This window comes from Psittacula echo (genome assembly GCF_963264785.1).
Source record: "Psittacula echo genome assembly, chromosome: 2".
In the NCBI taxonomy this organism is placed as follows: Eukaryota; Metazoa; Chordata; class Aves; order Psittaciformes; family Psittacidae; genus Psittacula; species Psittacula echo.
In genome coordinates this window covers 161,596,585-161,619,437 of record NC_137737.1, presented here as the reverse complement: position 1 = coordinate 161,619,437, position 22,853 = coordinate 161,596,585, and the positions used below count along the sequence as shown (strand labels likewise).

The 22,853-nt window shown below is 50.6% G+C and overlaps 1 protein-coding gene across 1 annotated transcript in view; it reads right to left on the bottom strand.

Annotated features, from left to right (window-relative positions):
* SCRIB (scribble planar cell polarity protein) overlaps positions 1-22,853 on the bottom strand; it is a 107,892-nt gene that overhangs the window by 64,405 nt on the left and 20,634 nt on the right. Inside the window, 11 exon segments of the mRNA XM_080610144.1 lie at positions 10,808-10,870; positions 12,756-13,073; positions 13,869-14,096; positions 16,467-16,592; positions 17,763-17,884; positions 18,449-18,615; positions 19,365-19,564; positions 20,494-20,612; positions 21,138-21,282; positions 21,371-21,445; positions 22,384-22,447. Coding sequence (XP_080466270.1) covers positions 10,808-10,870; positions 12,756-13,073; positions 13,869-14,096; positions 16,467-16,592; positions 17,763-17,884; positions 18,449-18,615; positions 19,365-19,564; positions 20,494-20,612; positions 21,138-21,282; positions 21,371-21,445; positions 22,384-22,447 — 1,627 coding nt within the window.

Sequence of the window (22,853 nt, the reverse complement as noted above, 5' to 3'; positions counted from 1 at the left end):
AAAAATATGGAGAAATTTGCCAGAAAAATGGCTAAAGGTTAAGAACCTCCTGTCTATCAGCATACACTGAAAATGCAAAACACCGAGGAGGTACCAGACCCTAATTCAACTTAAGAGAACAGCAAATGGGCTTGATTTGGACATAAATACGTTTAGGCTGGAAAGAAGATTTCCAACTCCCAAAGCAAATTAATTCTTCCATAAAACCAGGTAGGAACCTGAACTGCTAAATGTGTGTTTGAAGTCTGAAAAGAATCATGGATGTGAATATGGACCCAAGCAAGAAGCAACTGGATCTACCAGCCTGTAATGGCCTTGCAGCTTATAATGGCCTTAAAGCTGATCCAGTTCCATATTTCAACCCAGGTGCTGCTGTTTGTACTAACCCTTGCCTTCCATGATGTGCAGCTGATGCTCTGGAACCACCCTGCCAGCACAGAGAGCAGAGCTCCCACCCGCCCCTGCAATACCTCTGGCCAGCGGCTTCCCTGGGTATTTCTCTCTTCTTGCATCCTTTCCCCTAGGAGCAGGGCTCCACCCACTAGCAGCAGCAGCTCAGCTCAGCCATCACTCATCTGTGATCCCACTTAACAAATATGCTGCATAACTGATTCTGGCTCCTTCTTTTGCAGCAATGGCAAAACCTGCATTAAGTGGACAATGTTGCTTCCCAGTGCCTCAAGGCAGAGCAGCGTCTCCATGCCCTCCACAGGAAAGTGCTATTGGGGAAGGAGAAAAGCTGCCACTCATCAACCTGAACTGCCACTGGAGACTAGGGGGGACCCATTTATCACTGATGGCACCAAAGCACAAGCCACAAAGCAGTTGTATCTCCCTCCCCTTTATCACCCTTCCCTCTCCTCCGTCCCTCTCAGTACTACCTCTGTCTCCAGGGAACACACTCCAACAAGGACTGATGCCACCTCAACCTACTTTTCATACATTTCTTAATACAGCCATCTTTAAACAGATTTACCTGATCCATGAGATTTTCCATCTTGTAGTTAAGTGTTCCACTAAACAAAGGGTGGCTACAAAGAGGACAGAGACTCCCTTTTTATAAGTAGTCACAACGAAAAGATAAGGCGTGAAGGGCACAAGTTATTCCTGGGGAGATTCATGTTGGACACAATGGGAATTTTTTTCCCAGTGAGAACAATCAGCCATTGCAATAATCCCCTCAAGAGAAGTGGTGACTTCCCAACATTAGACTGACATTACCATTAGACACTGTTAAGAGCTGGCATACCCCAGGGTGCTGCGATATGTTGTCTAGGCCAGATTTGCTTAGAAAGGTTGGACCAGATGATCCTTGAGGTCCCTTCCAACCTGGGATGCTACGATTCCATGAAGTGTACACCATTCTGGAGCCACTAGAAATGCTGCACACATGGACAGGTTACTTGTCAGGAGCAGCCAAGGATATCTGAGCATTGCCCAGTAAACTTGAATCTACTCAACACTGCGCCTTGCAACTGCCTGCTGAGGAGTTTTGCAGCTTGGTCGTGACACAGGCACAGCAGACAGAGAGGCAGTGAAGAGACATTCACAGGATCCAACTGCCAAAGCAGGGAGTTCTTGTACTTCAGAACGCACTGGAAGACCGAGTTGTTCTTCCAGACATACCCAGAGGGGTGCAGGTTTAAGGGCTTTCTTTCCAGAAGGCAACAGGTTTCGGCATGCACAGGCAATGGTTTGTAACTTGTGATACATCTGGATGCGTGTGAGTGCCTAATCCCTGGATCTACATCACTTGAAACTTTAGATGAGACTGAGATGACACAAAAACTGCAAATGTGATAAATCCTTCTGGTTCTGATCCTAGGGCTGCATGGAGCAGCTCTGCTCTGGAGCCAGGCTGAGAGAGCTGGGCTGGTTCAGTCTGAAGAAGAGAAGGCTCCTTAAGGGGAGACCTTAGAGCAGCTCCAGTGCCTAAAGGGGCTACAAGAAAGGTGGAGAGGGGCTTTGGACAAGGGATGGAGGGATGGGATGAGAAGTAACAGCTTCCATTTGGAAGAGGGAAGAGTTAGATGAGGTCTTGGGAAGACGTTCTTCCCTGTGAGGGTGGTGAGGCGATGGCACACCAGCCCAAACACTGAAATAGCACTTACATCGTGCAGTTAGATTACGAGATCACACAGGGTGATGGCTGTAGCCATCAGCTCATTCCTAGCACCAGCTCATTCCTAGCACCTAGTTCCAGAACAGTAACTGAGAACATGCCCCTTACCCAGCACCCAGAAATAGTACTTGTGCAAAACAGCTGAATCACAGGAGATCTGGGTCCCTCAGAACCCAAACCCAGCGTAATTCCCTCCTCTGACAAGAATCCCAACCTGGCTGGTGAAGTAAAACCAAGGATTTAATATGAGAATATTGTAACCCATGAAACTTGTCCTCACAGGACATGACACGGTGCTGGGTTTAGGTGTGTATGATACAAGCTAAGAACTAGCAGAGGTCCAGTTCCAGTCATGGGAGACAAACCAACGAGCTGGGTTCAGCTTCAGTTTACTCCAAATCAGTGACAGCAGAAGTCTTATCAGTTCCGTATGAGGGGAGGCAGGAGCCTTCAAACATGGGAGGGGAAGGAATTTCATCTTTTCATGCCATCAATAACCTTCCATGAAATGATTATTCCATGTCTGTAACAACAAAGGAATTCTGGATACCCAGTGGAACCTCAGCAGCAGGCTTAAAAAAATGCTTTTTAATACAAAGCACAATAAATTTAATCATTTATTACCACTAAATACCATGGAACTGAAATGTATAAAAGGGATGGGAGAGATCACAGAGTTTCATGGACAGCAGCTCCACTGTGCCCAGTACAACAGTCCAGAACTCCCAAACTACAGATTGCAAGGAGCTGGGAAACACCAGTGAAAGGGTCCTCAAGTCCTGCTCAGGTCTGTGCTTCCTCATCCCTGCAGGAATCCCCTCACAGTCCCCACTGAAGATATCTTTATATAGACACCACGTTCCCCTTTCCTGGAACACCTTAACAAAAGAGGATTCTTACCCAGCTCAGAGCCCCAAGCGAGCCCCAGGAGCCGCGCGGCCAGGGCACTGACTCACCAGGAAAGATGAGAAGAGCTAAATCCATCTTGCTTCCGTCAGCAGCAGCTTCTGAGGACAAGGGATGGGCTGGAAATGCCACTGATGGGATGGAAGGTGGTAAATCACTGCAGGAGCAATGAGCAGCTAAAACCAATCATGAAAAAAGATCCTGCCCTGGCAGAGGAGCTGCTGGCAGGTCAGGAGCAGGACATCTCCTGCCACTGATGTGATCTCTTCTTCTGTTCAGATGGGGTTTAGTGCCCAAGGGAATGGCCACTGGCAAGGCAGAGGTGGCAGGGATGAGCCCAGAGTCAAGCACTTATTCACTGAACTCCTCTGCACCCAGTTTAGCGCTAACCAGAGAGTGGCAAGTTAAGAGCAGTTTGCTGGTACAAGTGACTAACAGCACACTGAGAGCAGGCAGGCCAGAAAACCTCAATGCTACCTGCTCTGGTGTCCTCCTACAGATCCCCTTCCCCAAGGAGATTCCAACATTTCACTCAGTGAGGATGAAGGAAGGATGCATTTTTTGAACATTAAGTATAAAGACTTTTGAACCATAAATAAAAAATAGGCTCATACACATACAATTAATCTTGATGTGAATATATATAGATATGAATATGTAGCTATCATCGGAGAAGAGAAGGCTCTGGGGAGACCTCAGAGCAGCTCCTAGTACCTAAAGGGGCTACAAGAAACCTGGAGAGGGGCTTTGGACAAGAGCCTGTAGGGACAGGCCAAGGGGAATGGCTTCAACCTGCCAGAGGGGAGATTGAGATGAGCTCTTAGGCAGAAGCTCTTCCCTGTGAGGGTGCTGAGGCGCTGGCACAGGGTGCCCAGAGAAGCTGTGGCTGCCCCATCCCTGGCAGTGTTCAAGGCCAGGTTGGACAGAGCTTGGAGCAACCTGCTCTAGTGGAAGGTGTCCCTGCCCGTGGCAAGAGTTGGAACTGGATGAGCTTTAAGGTACCTTCCAACCCAAGCAAACCTGTGATTCTACGATCATCTAGATACAAATCCTGTTCATGATATATACAAATATTTATATCTATATATGTGTGTGTCTATAGAGATATGATTTAATCTCAATATAAGGAAAAAGTGTTTACACTGAGAACAATCATTCACTGGAACAAACTCCCCAGTGAGGGGTTCAAGACAGTATTGGTCCGGGCACTAGATCATCTCACTTAGGTTCCCTCTGGCACAAAAGGCTGGACCTCCTTCGACCTGCTGGTCACGCTCCTTTTGATGCAGCCCAGCATACGGTTGCTTTCTGGGCTGCGAGCACACACTGAAGCCGGCTCATGTTCCTTTTCTCATTGACCAACACCCCCAAGTCCTTCTCCACAGGGCTGCTCTGAATCTCTTCTCTGCCCAGCCTGTAGTTGTGCCTGGCATTGCTCCCACCCAGGTGCAGGCCCTTGCACTTGGCATGGTTTAAACTTCATAAGGTTGGCATCAGCCCACCTCACAAGCATGTCGAGGTCCCTCTGGATGGCATCCCTTCCCTCCGGCGTATCAACCAAACCACACAGCTTGGTGTCATCGGCAAACTTGTTGAGGGCGTACTCAATCCCACTGTCCATGTCACCGACAAAGATGTTGAACAAGACCGGTCCCAACACCGATCCCTGAGGGACACCACTCGTTACCGGTCTCCAGCCGGACATCGAGCCATTGATCACAACTCTTTGCATGCGGCCAGACAGCCAGTTCTTTATCCACCAAGTGGTCCATCTATCAAACTGTCTCTCCAATTTAGAGACAAGGATGTTGTGTGGGACAGTGTCGAACGCTTTGCACAAGTCCAGGGAGATGATGTCAACTGCTCTGCCCCTGTCCGTCAGTTCCGTAGCCCCATCATAGAAGGCCACCAAATTGGTCAGGCAGGATTTTCCCTTAGTGAAGCCATGCTGGCTGTCACCAACCACCTTGCTGTTTTTCATGTGCCTTAGCAGTCCTGTGGATTCAGCTGGAATGGGCGACACTGAAACACGCTGTGTTACTTCCTCTCTTCAGCAATGAAGAATTCTTATTCCTGTTCTCACTGATTCTTTTTGTGTGGTAAAAGCACTGATACAGTCATTCGCTTTGCATCAGTCTGACTATAGAATAGTTCTGAACTAGGACTCAACTCTACTCTAAGGGCAGGCAGCATTTGTCCAAGGTGACAGGGAGATAAATGGGAATTCCTGCACCAAACCTGACATCACCTGTTTTAAAGCACACAGACCTTTAAGTACACCAACAGTCTGGAGAACAGAACTCACTGAGGACCTTGATATTGAATGCAGGAACAAAAACTAGGTGGCTCAAGAGAATTCTCATCTATGAACAGAAAGTACCACTTATGAATGGAAGAAAAACTATGGAATTTAGTGAACTAAAGTCTGAATAAACTCTGTCATGTTATCCACTGTCAATAAACCTGTATTCAACCAGCACAGCTGAATGGAAAGGCAGTGAGAAAGACAGGAAACTGAAATCTTCCTGACAACAGAATACTGGAAGCATTTGGTTTCTTTCCTCTACCAAGATAAAGGCTGGAAGGACTGATTGATGTCCATGAAAATGTACCAAGGACAAACAAAGGGTCAGACAGCAGGAAAGAGTTTTCAAGATAAATATAATGAAACCAATGAATTAACAAAGCTAAGTTCAGCCTGAAAGCAAGTGGGGTAGAAACCTGGGGAAGTCTTTGGGTTCTCCCAGTAGGAGGAGGCTGAGCATGTGCATACACATCAGTGAAAGGAGAAACAATCTATGTTCAACAGCGTTTGACTGACTCATGAGATCCTGAGGCTGCTGCTAGTGGTGGAAGGAGGCTTCACTTTGGGATTTATCCAAATAATCCTTGTTGTTTTCGCTGTACATTAGGCCCATTGCTCCCAAATTAGCACATCTTCCAGAAATGGGAACCATTCCACCCCAGCATTGCCTTGTTTCAGGCGCAGCTCCAAGCTGTGGATTGTCATCCAGCACAAGGTCTCCAAACCATTCTAGGAGTTTATCTATCTCCTCTATGGACACAGCCAGAAAATACTGGTGAGCTTGCAAACTGGGTTCAAAACTGGGCAGTTGGAAGGAGACGATCTTTAAGCTCCCTTCCAACTCAAAACATTCTATGACCAGTTTTTCAAGGCAGACAACAGCTCAAACCCTATTAATTTCTGCAGGGGTTATTTTAATGCCTATTTATTTTGCTGCTTAGGACAAGGATTCTACAAGACCCATACCTGTTATATGCTTTGCTCGTTGCTATTTCAAAAGCAAACATCAGAGTCACAGTGGAGGTTTGTGTTTAAACACGTCTTCTGTCTCTGTTTAGAAGACTCCTCTATTGCTTTCTGCTCTATTTGAGAGAGCAAAGCAGGGGAAAAGGAAACTCTGCAGATAATTCTTTATTTGTATGAGAAACCATTCCACAGTTTGCCACTTCATCCTTAAAGCTCCTGATGAGATAAAACTTGCAGCTGCCCCAGAGTGATAGATGCTGATGAATAAGCAGCAACCATACAAGTAGCTCTCTCATGTTGTAAGTGAATCATATTCAAACTGTGCCTTAACAGCCATGAATGTGAAGTTGGACATTGCAAGAAGAGATTACAATCCCCGCCTCCAAAGCTGGAGGATTACATTAGAAAGAGTAATACCAGAGCCCCTCAAGCCAGTAGGAAAAGGGCACAAAACTATTCCTATAGCCCTAAGTTAAAAGCCAGACAAATTCAAACAGAAAATATGGCTGAGTTTTCCTTGCTCAATGGGAATTTTATTCATTTAAAAAAGTAAATGAGAGCAAGGAGAGTGTTTAACCCTTCCTTGACCTCGCAAGGACTCTGCTCTGCCAGAAGGTATATTTCAGACAAGCCAGCTGAGCAGATACAGGCGACGTGAGGTTGAGAGAGGTTTATTGACCTTTCCAGGGCTTAACACCTACAGGTCACATCGTGGGAAAATCAAATTCACTTCGTAAGACTTCTGACTCTGACACTGTCCTGAAGAAATTGTGCTCTCATCCAGTACACAACACAACCACGTTGCTCCAGCATCGCTGCTATGACAGGACTGCTCATGATGGCAGGGCAGCCCCAACCTTCCAAAGCTGAGCCTCTTGCAAGGAGGGGAAGGGACTTGGAATATCTATGGCCTGCCTGGCTTTGTCCTAGGGAGGAAAAGCTGCAGCATGTCCATTCTGGACAGCCTTGTGCTCCTGGGCGAAAAGCATCACAGGAGAAGAAAATCCTACAAAGCTCCTTGGTGAGCACAAGCTTTGCCAAGGCAGAGCCCTTCAAGACTCCTGTTTTCAGCTGCTCTGCAGGTTAACCTGGGCATACACATGAGCCATTGCTGCAGACAAAGGAGCATTCATCAATCAAACAGAACTCAGGACCATCTTTCCATTCTCATCTTCCAGCTGCAGAGCAGCTCGTTCTGGTCTATTTCTTTAAAACTTAGAATCATAGAATCACAGAATAGTTAGGGTTGGAAAGGACCTTGAGATCATCTAGTTCCAACCCCCCTGCCATGGGCAGGGACACCTCACACTAAACCATGTCACCCAAGGTCTCATCCAACCTGGCCTTGAACACCACCAAGGATGGAGCATTCACAACCTCCCTGGGCAACCCATTCCAGTGCCTCACCACCCTCTCAGTAAAGAATTTCTTCCTTAGATCCAATCTAAACTTCCCCTGTTTAAGTTTGAACCCGTTACCCCTTGTCCTGTCACTACAGTCCCTGATGAAGAGTCCATCCCCAGCATCCTTGTAGGCCCCCTTCAGATACTGGAAGGCTGCTATGAGGTCTCCACGCAGCCTTCTCTTCTCCAGGCTGAACAGCCCCAACTTTCTCAGCCTGTCTTCATACAGGAGGTGCTCCAGTCCCCTGATCATCCTCGTGGCCTCCTCTGGACTTGTTCCAACAGTTCCATGTCCTTTTTATGTTGAGGACACCAGAACTGCACAGAATACTCTAAGTGAGGTCTCCCGAGAGCAGAGTAGAGGGGCAGGATCACCTCCTTCGACCTGCTGGTCACGCTCCTTTTAGAATCATAGAATCATAGAATAGTTAGGGTTGGAAAGGACCTTGAGATCATCCAGTTCCAACCCCCCTGCCATGGGCAGGGACACCCCACACTAAACCATGCCACCCAAGGCCTCATCCAACCTGGCCTTGAACACCACCAAGGATGGAGCATTCATAACCTCCCTGGGCAACCCATTCCAGTGCCTCACCACCCTTACAGTAAAGAACTTCCTCCTTATATCCAATCTAAACTTCTCCTGTTTAAGTTTTAACCTGTTACCCCTTGTTACCCCTTGGATGATGGTTTAGGCTTAGAGAAAACACCACCAGTAGTTTCTTCTCTCTAAGAGCTATATAAAATTACACAAGGAATGTGACAGCAGCATCATGAACCTAAACTGCTGCTCAAAGGATACCAGGGTCGCCACTCTGCAATGGTCTTGCTCAGTTTCATGAGCCCATTGGTTTCTTCTCAAGGTCATGAACTCATCCCCAGAAGCAGCAGGTTGATGCTGTTTCTGGGATCAGTCACTTCCCAAGCTAATTCTCTACTCAGATGCCGAGTAGTCTTTAAGGCCCTGAATATTTCCCCTGTTGTCCTCCACCCATTCACTGACAGGGACATGCCTTTCACAACCAACATGCCAGGAAAGACAACAAGGGAACCTCTCTGCCCATGACTGAGGTGTCCCAACCTCACAGTGCACCCTTGGCCCGAGTCCCACAGTTTGCTTTCACTGATGGTTCTGGAGAATTTATCTTTCACATGAGCTGCAGTCCTGGAAGATCCCACCATGATCCCACTAAAATCAGAGAATCCCAGACTGGCTTGGGTTGGAAGGGACCTTAAAATTCATCCAGTCCCAACCCCCTGCCACACTAGAGCAGGTTGCTCCAAACCCCTGTGTCCAACCTGGCCTTGAACACTGCCAGGGATGGGGCAGCCACAGCTTCTCTGGGCACCCTGTGCCAGTGCCTCAGCACCCTCACAGGGAAGAGCTTCTGCCTAAGAGTTCATTTCAACCTCCCCTCTGGCAAGTTAAAGCCATTCCCCTTGGCCTGTCCCTACAGGCCCCTGTCCAAAGCCCCTCTCCAGGTTCTCTGCAGCCCCTTTAGGCACTGGAGCTGCTCTAAGGTCTCCCCTTAAGGAGCCTTCTCTTGTCCAGGCTGCCCCAGCCCAGCTCTCTCAGCCTGGCTCCAGAGCAGAGCTGCTTCAGCCCTCGCAGCAGTTCTTTGGCCTCCTCTGGCCTCACTCCAGCAGCTCCACGTCCCTCTTGTACTGGGCTGACAAAGTGTCCCTGACTGAATCCACGCACTGAGCTGAGCTCTGGGGTGACTTCAGCCACCACCACCCATGTCGGGGGTCTCTACCATGCCTGTCCCTGGGAGCTGCTCCTTACACTGAAGGAACAGATCTGCACAAAGGAGACTGCACTAGAGGGACCACAGAGCAAATATGGGGCCTCTCACAGCCACCCAGAAAAGTTCCAGCACTTCCATCAGATGCAGTCAGAGCATGGGCAGGAGCAAGGCAGGGCCAGGGAGCTGTTTCCTGGTACAAGACTGAGGTTTCCTGGACACAGCACCTCAAGGAACAAGAACACTGCAACTGGAACATGACATCTGACAGCTAGGAAAAAAGACCAAGAGTGCTGATTTCCCAGATGTGGGATCAGGAAGCACCTGCCTATACTCAGTGTTACCTCTGAGTGACAGAAGAGCAACACACAAGAGAAACAGTGCAAGTATCAATATGTTTTCAAGTGACCTAGAGCCAAGACGGACAAATCCTCAGGACACACTGACACGGGAGCACACTTCAGCCAGCTTGTGTTCACCTGGAGGGAAGGGGATTTCTCATCTCCCTCCTGGAAAGCCTTGCTCCAAAACTGAAAGTCTCCATTTTACACCTAAGGGAGTAGCCAAGAGCCAGGTTCAGAGAGACAACCAGCCAGCACTCAAGTAAGATATGAGTCTGGTGCCGCCAGCTCTGGGGCCCACCAGAGCTCCTTGGAATGCTGCCTGCAGAAAACCTGGCCCAAAGGATCAGGCAAACCCACTTGGAAACAACCTCAGGGAGTTGATCACAGTCAGAGGACGAGCTGAGACACAGGACCTGACGCTGGCACAGATCACCGTGTGCCAGGAGCTTTATGGACCCTCAGTGCCACCTGCCCCTTTCTGACATCCTGAAGTGCTGCATGTGAGGACTGGAGGGGATTCGACAGGGGACTCTGCACGAGGTGCACAAATCCTTAGCTCCAGCCCATCTTCCTCATGCCGTGGCAGTGTCCTGAGTCAGATCCTCCTTCCTCTCCCAAAGGAACACACACAGCACTCAGCAGACTCCTGAGGCCTCTCGGCTTCAGGGTTACCCACCACTCCCAGATGTATCTGTTTATTCTCTTCCACCTTTCTCTCCTCAGTGCACAGTAAGTAGGGACTGAACCTTCCACCTTGGCCCCTTTGGGTTTGTTTTCACATGTCTTCCCTCTCACTCCTGATCTGCAGCAGCCATTCTCACCTCAGGTATGGAAAAGTAGGGAAAGGAGGTGAAAGCAGGGGAGGAAACAATCATTGTGTGTTTGTGATCAGCCAGGTCCAGAAGCCACTTGACCCAGAGAGATCAGAGTCCCCCTACAACAACGGGTGAGCCTGGGAAGCAAATCAAGCAGACGGCGTGATTTCTGGCAGAGAGAACAGTGGGAGTGGTACAGACCTCTTCCTCCTCAATGCGAGCAGGTTCAATCAGCAGATTATTGGCTTGATCAAACGACACCCCCTGTTAGGACAGGAACCAGCAAAGAGGCATGCGGATTAGTGGAGCATAAACCAAACCCTCCACCACGACCACCACCACCCAACAGACACACACCACGCAGCACCAGAGCACCCCACTCACACCGCTCCTGTCCCAGCAAGCGCCAGCGAGGGCTGCCGGGCTCACAGGGTGCCACCCTCTGAGGCTGTGGCCACCACCACACAAGCTGATCTTAACCCACCAGGACCAAGTCATTCAGTGAAGGAGGAAGGAATAAACATGGGAGAAAGCAGAGAGGGACCTCTGGTGCCATCCAGCTGCTGCACAGGAATGAAGCAATCTCAAATGAAACTGCATGGTCCCTCCTGCAAAGGGAAGAGCCTTGCTGGTGGAACAGTGCATCCTGCCAGTGCTTCCAAACACACAAACCTTGGAACTTCTCTGGAAAAGCCATTGTCTTTGCAAAACACCCTCTGGTTTAAGGATTCAGCCTCCTGCGCACCCTGTCCTACCTCCTCCTTCCATGAATGCAGCACCTCTTCAAACTCCATTGCACCGAGACATTGCTCCCCACGTTCCCACTCCTGGAGGACGGCTCAAGAGGCAAGCTAATAAATCCTTCACGGAGCAGGCAGCGACCCAGCCCCACGAGGAGAACTGTGCTTTCTAGGCTGATAACAAAGGTAACTCTGGTACAGGCTTTGCCAGTGGGTCAGTCAGTGCATCTGCAGCTTGGAGGCCCTGACTGGAAGTAGTTTTTCGGGTGAGGGCATTTCCAAGCATGGCAGGTCTGGGATGAAGGGGCTTGGGATGGCCTCACGCAGTCTTACAAGCAGCAGCAACTCCCTTCTGTTCTGAAGAACTTCACAGGCAGTAAGGAGACTAAAGCCTCATCCTCAGGGAGCACAGGATGAGCTGTATCAGCTCGGACACAACAGGGCAAGCAGCCACTGACAGAAAGGCTCCAAAGCAAACATGAGCACAAGAACCTTCCTCTGAGCAGCCTGAACTCCAGCGTGGTGTGGAAATGACCCCAGAGCCTGTAGCGTGAAGTAACAGAGTAACAGATTTCACTCCAGCACCTTTCACCAGTTCAGAGACCCACATCTCACCCATGAGATTTGCTGGTGTCAGACTGTGATGGGGATTCAGCCACATCTAATCCCTGCCTGCCAAATACACCTCCCAGAACCATCACCCCAGCTTCAGTCAGCACTGCTCTAACCTCATGCAGGGTCCCTCATCAGAATATTCCTGTTCCACTGTGAGGATCTTCCTCAGGTAAGAATCTCTGTGTCCCCTTGACCAAACATGGTGATTCAGCTGAGTAGAACCAAGGGCTTCCCATCTCATCAGCCCCCAGCATAATCAGAGAGGCCCATTGTGGTCTATGGCAATGGCAAAACTCCAGAGCACAAGTTCTCCTAAGCCCAGCACACCCTTCATCAGGCTGCATCTGGAGCCAGCTCTCTCCTGTTTGCTTTCCCCACCCGCTCCTGTCAGCACAAGTGTAAGCAGCCTCAACATCAGCTTGAGATTAGACCCACCAGGAATAAAGCTCATCCTGCTGCAGATGAGGTACAACAACCAGCAAGTGAGGAGGAGACTGAAAGGAATGGAAGGACCTGTCAGGGATGGGACACAGGAACTGATCTTGCAGCACAGAACACACCACACATAATCGGGAGGATGCAAGAATCTGGGTACAGTGCAAGGAGTCAGGCAGGAGCAACATGGCACAGCTCTTGGACAGCCATTGAGCCCCAGATCCCTCTGCATGTGTGTCCTGAAGGGCTGGAGCCTCCTGCCAATGTTTCCAATGGTACCACATCAACCTGGTTGGAAGTTCAGAGTAGAAGGAAGGTCTGCCACCCCTCTGAGCTACCCCCTCCCCACAAGGCCTTACCTTCACTGGTGGCTGAGCAGATAAAACTCCATTCTTCCTGTCATCCTCATCCCAGGCTTCCTCTGGATCCTCAGGCTCCGTGTTGTTATTGCAGCCTCCCAACTCCTCTTCCTCTCTGGGGACTCCATCAGTGCTCAGCCCCTGGAGCAGTGCCACCACTGCCTCTGGCTTGGGCAATTTAGTGATCTTAAAGTGTTTCTTATAATGGGGTGTGTCCTTGCGGATGAGCCTCTGTTTCTCCACTGGAAATGGTCGCTCTTCATCTTCATCCTCATCCTCACTCCGTATCAGTGTGTCCTCAGCAAAATGTACAGTGGGCTACAATGGCAAAGTCCCAGAAAGGTTGTGAACCTCAAGCAATGGATATACCTGGAGGCAGAGCAGAACCTGCTGTCCCCCTCACCAACGCAGGGAAGCCAGCGCTGCTGCTCCTGTGCTGCAGGACACGCAGGATGGCATTTCTCCAGTCGCCTTTTTCCTGTCTCCTTCACCCAGACACATCTTCTGCCAGCTCCAGGGACTGAGGGCACTCAAACCCGAATCCCTGATTTTCCCATATTCCCTGTCTGGCTGCCACACCGTCCCTTCTATTCTCTCACAGACCCAGCTCCCAAAGGCTGCCTGAATCTGTCTGCACTTGGCTTTCACAGCCACTATTTGCCTCCAGTAATGCCCAGACCTGTACATCCATTTACCATTTTATCTGAAACTTTCATAGAATCACTGAATCATGGAATCAACCAAGTTGAAAAAGACCTTTAAGATCAAGTCCAACCACTCCCCAGGACTGCCAAGGCCACCACTAACCCATGGCACTGAGGGCCTCGTCTACCCGGTGTATGAACACTTGCAGGGGTGGTGACTTCAGCACTACCCTGGGCAGCCTGTTCCAATGCCTGAGCACCCATTGGAGAAGTAATTGTTCCTCATCTCCATCTAAACTTTCCCAGGCGCAGGTTGAGGCCATTTCCTCTTGTCCCATCCCTTGTTCCTTGGGAGCAGAGCCCAGCCCCCTCCTGGCTCCATCTTCCTGTCAGTGATAAGGTCCCCCCCAGAGGCTTCAAGTCTTTCCAGTTTTTTACCATGAACCTGCTGGAATTCCTAGGCTCCTACCTCATTGTATTCCACTTCCACATCTTCCTCCTCTTGGCCAGCAGCTTCCTTACGCTCCTCTTCAGCCCTGGGCCTCTCCTCCCTCTCCATGTCCCTCACGTCCGGCCCATTTGGCCAGCTCCTCTCCCCGTCCTCTCCCAGCTCCTCTCCCCGGCAGTCAGCAGAGGTGGTGCTGTTGGAAAGGTGGGAATCCTCGCTGCGGTTTGACAGGGCGCTCAGCCTCTTCTCCTGGGAAGACGGTTGTAAAGGTCAAGATGAAAACCAAAGCAGCAGATGGAGCAATGTCATGTGGCTCGCGCAAGGTGGGGAATGATCCAGCACCAACAGAACCAGATCCTCCTTCAGGCTGCCCACTGCTTTCCCTGACAAGCACCTCACCCAGGTCCACCCCTGTCTCGTCATCAATGTAGGCATTTGTTCTCAGTATCCCACCTGAGCAGCAAGATGCCTCCTCCATGCGCCCCATTCCCACCATTCTTTACTGGAATAACCTTTTCCTCTCCCTGTGTTATGACAGAAGAGGTACCAATGCTCACAGCTCCCCTCATGCTGTTCTCTGGTGGCATGTCTTAGAATCATAGAATCATAGAATAGTTAGGGTTGGAAAGGACCTTGAGATCATCCAGTTCCAACCCCCCTGCCATGGGCAGGGACACCCCACACTAAACCATGTCACCCAAGGCCTCGTCCAACATGGCCTTGAACACCGCCAAGGATGGAGCATTCACAACCTCCCTGGGCAACCCATTCCAGTGCCTCACCACTCTCTCAGTAAAGAATTTCTTCCTTAGATCCAATCTAAACTTCCCCTGTTTCAGTTTGAACCCGTTACCCCTTGTCCTGTCACTACAGTCCCTGATGAAGAGTCCATCCCCAGCATCCTTGTAGGCCCCCTTCAGACACTGGAAGGCTGCTATGAGGTCTCCACGCAGCCTTCTCTTCTCCAGGCTGAACAGCCCCAACTTTCTCAGCCTGTCTCCATACGGGAGGTGCTCCAGTCCCCTGATGATCCTCGTGGCCCTCCTTTGGACTTGTTCCAACAGTTCCATGTCCTTTTTATGTTGAGGACACCAGAACTGCACACAATACTCCAAGTGAGGTCTCATGAGAGCAGAGTAGAGGGGCAGGATCACCTCCTTCGACCTGCTGGTCACGCTCCGTTTGATTTTTGGCTTTCTGGGCTGCAAGCACACTGAAGCCGGCTCACGTTCATTTTTTCATCGACCAACACCACCAAGTCCTTCTCCGCAGGGCTGCTCTGAATCTCTTCTCTGCCCAACCTATAGCTGTGCCTGGCATTGCTCCAACCCAGGTGTAGGACCTTGCACTTGGCATGGTTAAACTTCATCAGGTTGGCATCAGCCCACCTCACAAGCATGTCGAGGTCCCTCTGGATGGCATCCCTTCCCTCCGGCGTATCAACCAAACCACACAGCTTGGCGTCATCAGCAAACTTGCTGAGGGCACACTCAATCCCACTGTCCATGTCACCGACAAAGGTGTTGAACAAGACCGGTCCCAACACCGATCCCTGAGGGACACCACTCATTACTGGTCTCCAGCCGGACATCGAGCCATTGACCACAACTCTTTGCGTGCAGCCATCCAGCCAGTTCTTTATCCACCGAGTGGTCCACTCATCAAATTGATGTCTCTCCAATTTAGAGACAAGGATGTCGTGTGGGACAGTGTCGAACACTTTGCACAAGTCCAGGTAGATGACGTCAACTGCTCTGCCCCTGTCCATCAGTTTCATGGTCCCATCATAGAAGGCCACCAAATTGGTCAGGCAGGATTTCCCCTTAGTGAAGCCATCCTGGCTGTCACCAAGCAGCTCCTTGTTTTTCATGTGCCTTAGCATGCCTTCCAGCAGAATCTGCTCCAAGAGTTTGCCAGGCACAGAGGAGAGACTGACTGGTCTGTAATTCCCCAGGTCATCCATTTTCCCCTTCTTGAAAATGGGGGTTATATTTCCCTTTTTCCAGTCATCGGGAACTTCACCTGACTGCCATGATTTTTCAAATATGATGGCCAGGGGCTTAGCAAGTTCATTGGCCAGCTCCTTCAGGACCCCCGGATGGATTTCGTCAGGTCCCATGGACTTGTGTACGTTTAGGTTTTTAAGATGGTCTCGAACCAGATCCTCTCCTACAGTGGGCCTAGGGTCCTCATTCTCACAGTCCCTGCGTTCGCCTTCCAAGACTTGGGTGGTGCGGTCAGAGACTTTGCAAGTGAAGACTGAGGCAAAGAAGTCATTAAGAACCTCAGCCTTCTCCAAATCCAGGGTAGCCAGTTTTCCAGGTATCTTCCGAAGGGGGCCTACATTGTCCCTAGTCTGTCTTTTATTTGCTACATACCTATAGAATCCCTTCCTATTATCCTTAACATCCCTAGCCAAGTTCAATTCTAATTGGGCCTTAGCCTTCCTCACCTGGTCCCTAGCTTCCCGCTCTGTCCCAGTGTCCCCAGCTGACACAAGGCAGATTCCCAACCCTTAGGTTCCAGGAAACCCATGCTCACCCAAGGCAGGTTCTTTCAGCCCAGCTCATGCATGCTCCCAGCCCACTCCATGCTCTCCAGTCAGGGAACACGCCTCACCTCAGAGCTGGGGGAATTCCTGTTGGCATCGGGCCTGGCAGCACACACCTCACTGCGTCGCACCTCCATCACCTTCTTCATGACCTTCAGCTCACTGGGGTGAGGGGTTGCTCGGCGCTGCAGGCCCTGCCAAGGGAAGCACCATGGAGGCTCAGTGAGGGCTCAGGGCTGAGCCACGTCAAACCACATCTTATCAGTGTCAGAACCCAGATGCACAGGACCTGAATGTCACATTGCAGGATCTGATTCCGGCTCTCCACTGCTACAGCTGGGGAGAGGAAAGGAATGGAGGCAGGGAACAGTGCTCGGAGCTTGCTCTTGGGTGTTACAACATTAGGCAGAAGTTCTTCCCTGTGAGGGGGTGCTGAGGCACTGGCACAGGGTGCCCAGAGAAGCTGTGGCCACCCCATCCCTGGCAGTGTCCAAGGCCAGGTTGGATGTGGCTTGGAGCACCCTGCTCTAGTGGAAGGTGCCCCTGCCCGTGACAGGGGGTTGGAACTGGAGGAGCTTTAAGGTCCTCTCCAATCCAAAGCATTCAATGATTCTATGATTCTCCTGCTCCGGAATTTGTGATGCTGGCTCCATCTCGGCTGAGAGTCCGGAAAAACGGTATTCTAAAATTAATAAGCCAATCAAAGCCACTCACAAACCCTCCCAACACCAGCTCAACGCCAGATGCTGCAAGGGCGGATGCAAATGTCATTTATTAGAAGGATTCAGAACTCAACAAGAATCTCTCTCTGCAAGATGAAAAGGGGAAAAAAGTCCTGCAGGAGATTGAACCCAGGAGAGTTCTTGCTGGAAACTGGAACTTTCACCCTGTCCTTTGCATCTGCAATTACAGCAAAAAGATCTGCCTCAGTTTTTGAGGCTGTCTACAGTGTTTAACTACTTTAGTGATGGGATATCCCACAGCACGGGCTTGCATCCAGCTCCACACTTGGATCACCTGGCTCGAGTTTGGCTGGGCAACTTTTCCCCATGAGGGTGTCAAGTAAAATCCAGTCCTGACATTGCTCCAACTCTCAGGATCTCTGGACTACCCAAATGCTCCATGGGTAGGGCTGGAGTTGCAGCTCAGCTCCCATGGAACAGCACAAAAGTGGCTCTCAGGGAATTCTCTTTTATACCCACATAATTCCTCAGAGCACCAAATGCTCTTTGCCCTGCAAAAACCACAGCACATGTGTGAAGAGTGAAACACGGACACCACAATGCCTCCACTTCTTAGGCGCTTCTTTAGCTTGTGCCTGTGCTTCCACAGGGAACAAACAAGCCTCCAGAATCTCTTCTTACCCTTCTCTCAGCTCCTGACTCCTCTTCATCATCTTTGGGTTCATCCAGGAACTGAATCACACTGACTCTGTTTAAGTTGGTGTCCGTCCAGCTCTCATCCACACTGTTCTGCAAAAGATTCTCTGGGGAGAAAGATAACACGGTGGGAGCTCCTTTCTGAATGAGCAGGGCTGGGGGCTTGGGTGAATGACAGTCCTCAACCCATCCTGTTATATCAACCCCGGCACCAAAGCACAGAGGCCTTGAGGAAAAAGGATGTAGCCTCCAGATCTCGTCATCTCCTGTACATCTCCCACCAGATCTACAGCAGCCTCTACAGAAGGACCCAGATGGCTCACCTCTAGCGCTCCTTACCCAAGAACTAAGGAAACAGGTAGGATTAAGGCATGAACCAGAATTACTGACACAAGAATATCATCACGACCGCAAGCAAACCTTACAGCCAAGCAAGTACTTGGTCAATAGATCAAAGCAGAAGACTTTAAGCCGAGGCTGCAGTCTATCACCTGGCAGAGAAGCAATTTCTCACTTTGAACTACCTCCGCCTTGGAAAGTGGCCACCAGCCACTCAGTCTGCTACTGGTATCACAGGAATGGAGCACAGAGAGGACAGTTCATGGCCTCTTCCCTACAGCACTGCCCAAGTACACAGACCTGCAGACACCCTTCATGACGTGCTCTCTTACCTAGGCTGGGAGAGGGCTGCTGGGGAAGCAGGTAACATGTGAGAACCTTTTCTCCTGTCTTCTCATCATCCTCCGTCTGGAATTTCAGCATAGGCTGGGACTGGTTCTCTGCCAACCACAGGGCTTTCAGGTTCAGATTTGTCAGCGCAAACGGGAGGTTCTGCAGTCTGCAACAGGAGGGAGGAACTTGCTGGTTAAACTTCAGCTGAACTTCAGCTTAGCTTCAGGCTGCCCCATCTGCACTGCAGGAGCCACACCACCACAGGGTCCCTCACTGTTACAGACATCGAAGCAGCTCGTGCTGCATTGGTTCAGCAGCCCACCCTCGGCAGTGTTTAACAGAGGACAACTCCCATCAACAGAGTGAAAACTGAACTTTGGAGAGGGGTTTGAAGACAATAAAAATAATGGTTTCAGGGACCTGGACACAGTGTTCCACACAGAAGCTCTGGTGAGCTTCCAACTGCTATAAACACCACCAGCCTCAGCTAACAGAACCACAGCTAAAACCTGCAGCATCCTGCAGAACAGATCACAGATATCTGCACACCTTGGTGGTGTGCATCATGAACAGGCTTTGGCATTAATCACCTGAGGACTGATGACATGAAACTGCAGCATCTGCAGGAAGCAACACACTGGACCAAGGACCTCCCCTGTTCTTTATTTCACATGTGGCAAAATGTTCCCACACTTCTGCATCCGTTCTGCCCTGTGTTCAAGTAATGTGCAGAAGGGCTTAAGACGCAAAGCTTCAGAGCCAGATGCCCTCTTTCCAAGATCCAGCAGCCAGGCTGGCCTTCTCCAAACCATGGATTCTGGGAGCATCACAGATCCCAAAACACACCAGGGCCCAGCCCACGCTGCTCCTTTGCAGTAGCCAGCGAAGGAAGATGCCCAGAAGCCTGCTGCTGACCTGTTCCCAGCCACGTCCAGGACATGAAGCTCGGTGGTGTTGGCAAGCTCTGGGGGCAGGAGGGCCAGGCGGTTGTCCCGCAAGGACAGCACGTTCAGGTTGGCACAACCTCCGATCTCAGACGGAAGAGACGTCAGCCGGTTCCGGTCCACGTTCAGGTTTGTCAGCTTGGCCAGCTTGCCCAGGGACTTCGGTAGGGCCTGGGGACGAGAGGACTTGGTGGTTGCAAAAGGGAGGAGCAGCAGAATAAAGGTATCACAGAATCAAACATGGAATTTAGGTTGAAGGGACCTTAAAGCTCCTCCAGCTCCAACCCCTGCCACAGGCAGGGACACCTTCCACTACAGGAGGTTGCTCCAAGCCCCTGTGTCCAGCCTGGCCTTGAACGCTGTCAGGGATGGGGCAGCCACAGCTCCTCTGGGCACCCTGTGCCAGTGCCTCACCACTGTTAGAAAGGCACAGAACCCTCTACCTGTGGAAAAAAGCTGCCTTCTGTCCTAACAAACACATTTTCAATACAAGTTCTCATTACAGTGTGGGGCAGATTCTCCCTCAGGTTCTCAGACTGTGAAATGCCAACTCTTCTCCTCACACAGCACACCCAGAACTCCACTGGTCAGGACTTTTCTCCTATTAGAATCATAGAATGAGTCATGAATCATTTGGGTCGGAAAGGACTCAAAAGGACTCAAAAGGACCTTAAGATAATCCAGTTTCAACCCCCTGCCATGGGCGGGGGCACCTTCCACTAGAAGGATGTTCATTTGCCCATTACCAGCACTTGCATTTTAACTGTCAGACCACAAGCATTTTGGGGCAGGACCATTTTAAATTGCACTATTCCACTGCCAAAGGCAGCTTTGGATGTAGTCCTGCTCCATTGGATTGGATGGGCCTCAGGACTGCTCATCCTAGAGCAGCAGCCCAGCTATCCTGGAGAGATTTTCAGGAAGACAGTGGGAGAAAGCAGTTTCCACCAGGATCTTCTCAGGGCCTGTGAGCTGGGTGGAGCTCTGCAGCAGAGAAGCTGGAGCACCTCAGAAATGCAGCTCAGAAGATGGGAGAAGATCCCTGGCATGTGGCTACCCTGAGCAGCACAGGGGATGCAGGGTGCTGCTGGGGTACTTACATTCAGCATGTTCTCTGTCAAGATGAGTTCTGACAAGTTTTCACAGTCCCCAATTGACTCTGTCACCTCTGTCAGCCGATTCTGGTCCACCTTGAGGATGGAGAGCTGCTTCAGCTGACCTGGCCAAGGCAACAAGCTGGGTGTGAACTATGCCACAGACACAAGGATGCTGTTCTATGTCCATCTGGCCAAAATGCCTCACATCGGCGGTTACCCAGCCTAACAACACAGGCACAATCTCTCCTCCCCACCAGGCTTGTTCACAGGTTCACCTACATATGATTGCAGATCAAGAACCTGAACTCATCCTGTAGAGTTCTGCTCAGCATACCATAGAAACATGGAATGGTTTAGGTTGGAAGGGACCTTAAGATCACCCAGTCACAACCCCCTGTCACAGGCAGGGACACCTTTCACTAGAGCAGCTTGCTCCAAGCCCCGTCCAACCTGGCCTTGGACAGTGCCAGGGATGGGGCAGCCACAGCTGCCCTGGGCACCCTTTGCCAGTGTCTCACTTATTGCTTCTGCACCCATCTATTGTGACTGTGTCCATCACACCCTAACACCCTGTTACACATACTCTTGCCTGAAGCCCCCGTGCTGGGCAGTGAAGTCCTGCACTGCTCTCATCCCGCAGTACTCACCAATCCCATCTGGAATGCATTCCAGCAGGTTCTGGGACAGGAGCAAGTCTGTCAGGGCGACCAGCCCACTGACCTCGTTGGGCAACTGCTCCAGCTTGTTCTCTGACACATCCAGACAGACCAAGCGGCGGAGATTGCCCAGCTCCTGGGGGCAGAAAGGAGACACCGAGGCTCAAGGGGGCGACTGGAGAATGGAGCAGAGGGGTGGCTCAAGGGCCTGAAATGGTACTCACTGGAGGCAGGGCTGAGAGCTGGTTCCGGTCCAGCCAGAGCTCACGCAGGTTGGGTAGAGCTCCCAGGGTATCTGGCTGTAAGAGAGCAGGACAGGGATGGCATCAGTCCCTTCCATAGGGGAGAAGCGGCTCTGGGATGCACCAAACTACCCCACACCTCTGGAAAGCCAACTGTTCCTGTGCTCACACCTCCTAGAATCATTTCCCAGATGATCTATGGAGCAAGCATGTTGGCGTGCCACAACACAGCAGCATGTGTGTCTGGGACAGCACCCTGGTTGAAGAAGGTCCCAAGAGGAAACAAGGAAGCAACAGCAGGGACTGTCTGGTAGCAGGCAAGACGAAACAGGGTTTGGAAGTTCTGGCTTTAGTGAACAGATGAATCTTTCTCCTCTTCCTCCTCTCAGGCATGAAAACAAACATTTGGGTGACACTGGCCAACTCCACATGATCCAGCAGCACCATCATCAATGTGGATGTACGTTCACAGCATCACTCCACAAACACCACACACTGATGAGCATTTGGGTTTGGAGTCAAGGCACCACTGGAGTGTGGTTCAAGTGCCAGACAACTGTTCTCCCAAGCAAGCTGCACAAGCTCCTTTGCCTCCCAATTTAGATGGACTTCTGCCAGAAAGCATTCCAGAGCATTAAGAACCAGGGATTCCCACCGGAAAATAGAAGAGCCTTTGGCAAGGCTTAACATCAGGGATTACATCCCAGAGCAAAAGTGTTTGGAAAGAGCAGAGCGAGTTGTGCGTGAAGACAGGCACAAGGGACAACGCAAAAAGTGTTTGGAAAGAGCAGAGGGAGTTGTGCGTGAAGACAGGCACAACGGCCAACGCAAAGAGAACATGATGAGAACAATGACAAGGCCACAGTGGGAAGATTGGGATCATTCCAAACAACCTGTGGGTCTGTTTCTTTGCACTGCAGATGACAACCCACTTGCGGTGCAGGGCTCTGCCCCAGTCAACCATCCACATTCCCTCCCCACCATCCCTCACCTACCAGTACTTCCAGGTCATTGCCACCAAGATCCAACTGTTCTAACTTGACAAGGAAGGAGAGAGACCTGCAAGACACAGGGAGCAGAGAGAGGAGGAGAGAAAGAATGAATGAAGGTTAGCATCTGGGATACACATCTCACACGTTACATTATGCGCAATAACTCCTAAACCAGGGACAATCCTGAGCTTGTTCCTCTGAGCCAGGCAGTTTAGGGGAGCTGCACACTTCCCAAGCTAGACCATGCACTGGGCTGAGCAGCACCAGCAGTCCCAATGCCACCAGTTTCTGTCACCAATTTACCTTCTCCCCTTCCCACCACAAAATACTCTGAGCAAAACCATGACAGATGACAAGAGACCTTAACACTGCTGCCTGTTTCTGTAGCAAGGGTGAGGACCTGGGCACCAACTAACAGGTAACAGGAATCAGCAGATGACAGTATTTGGGGAGTCAGGGGAGCACAGCTGCAG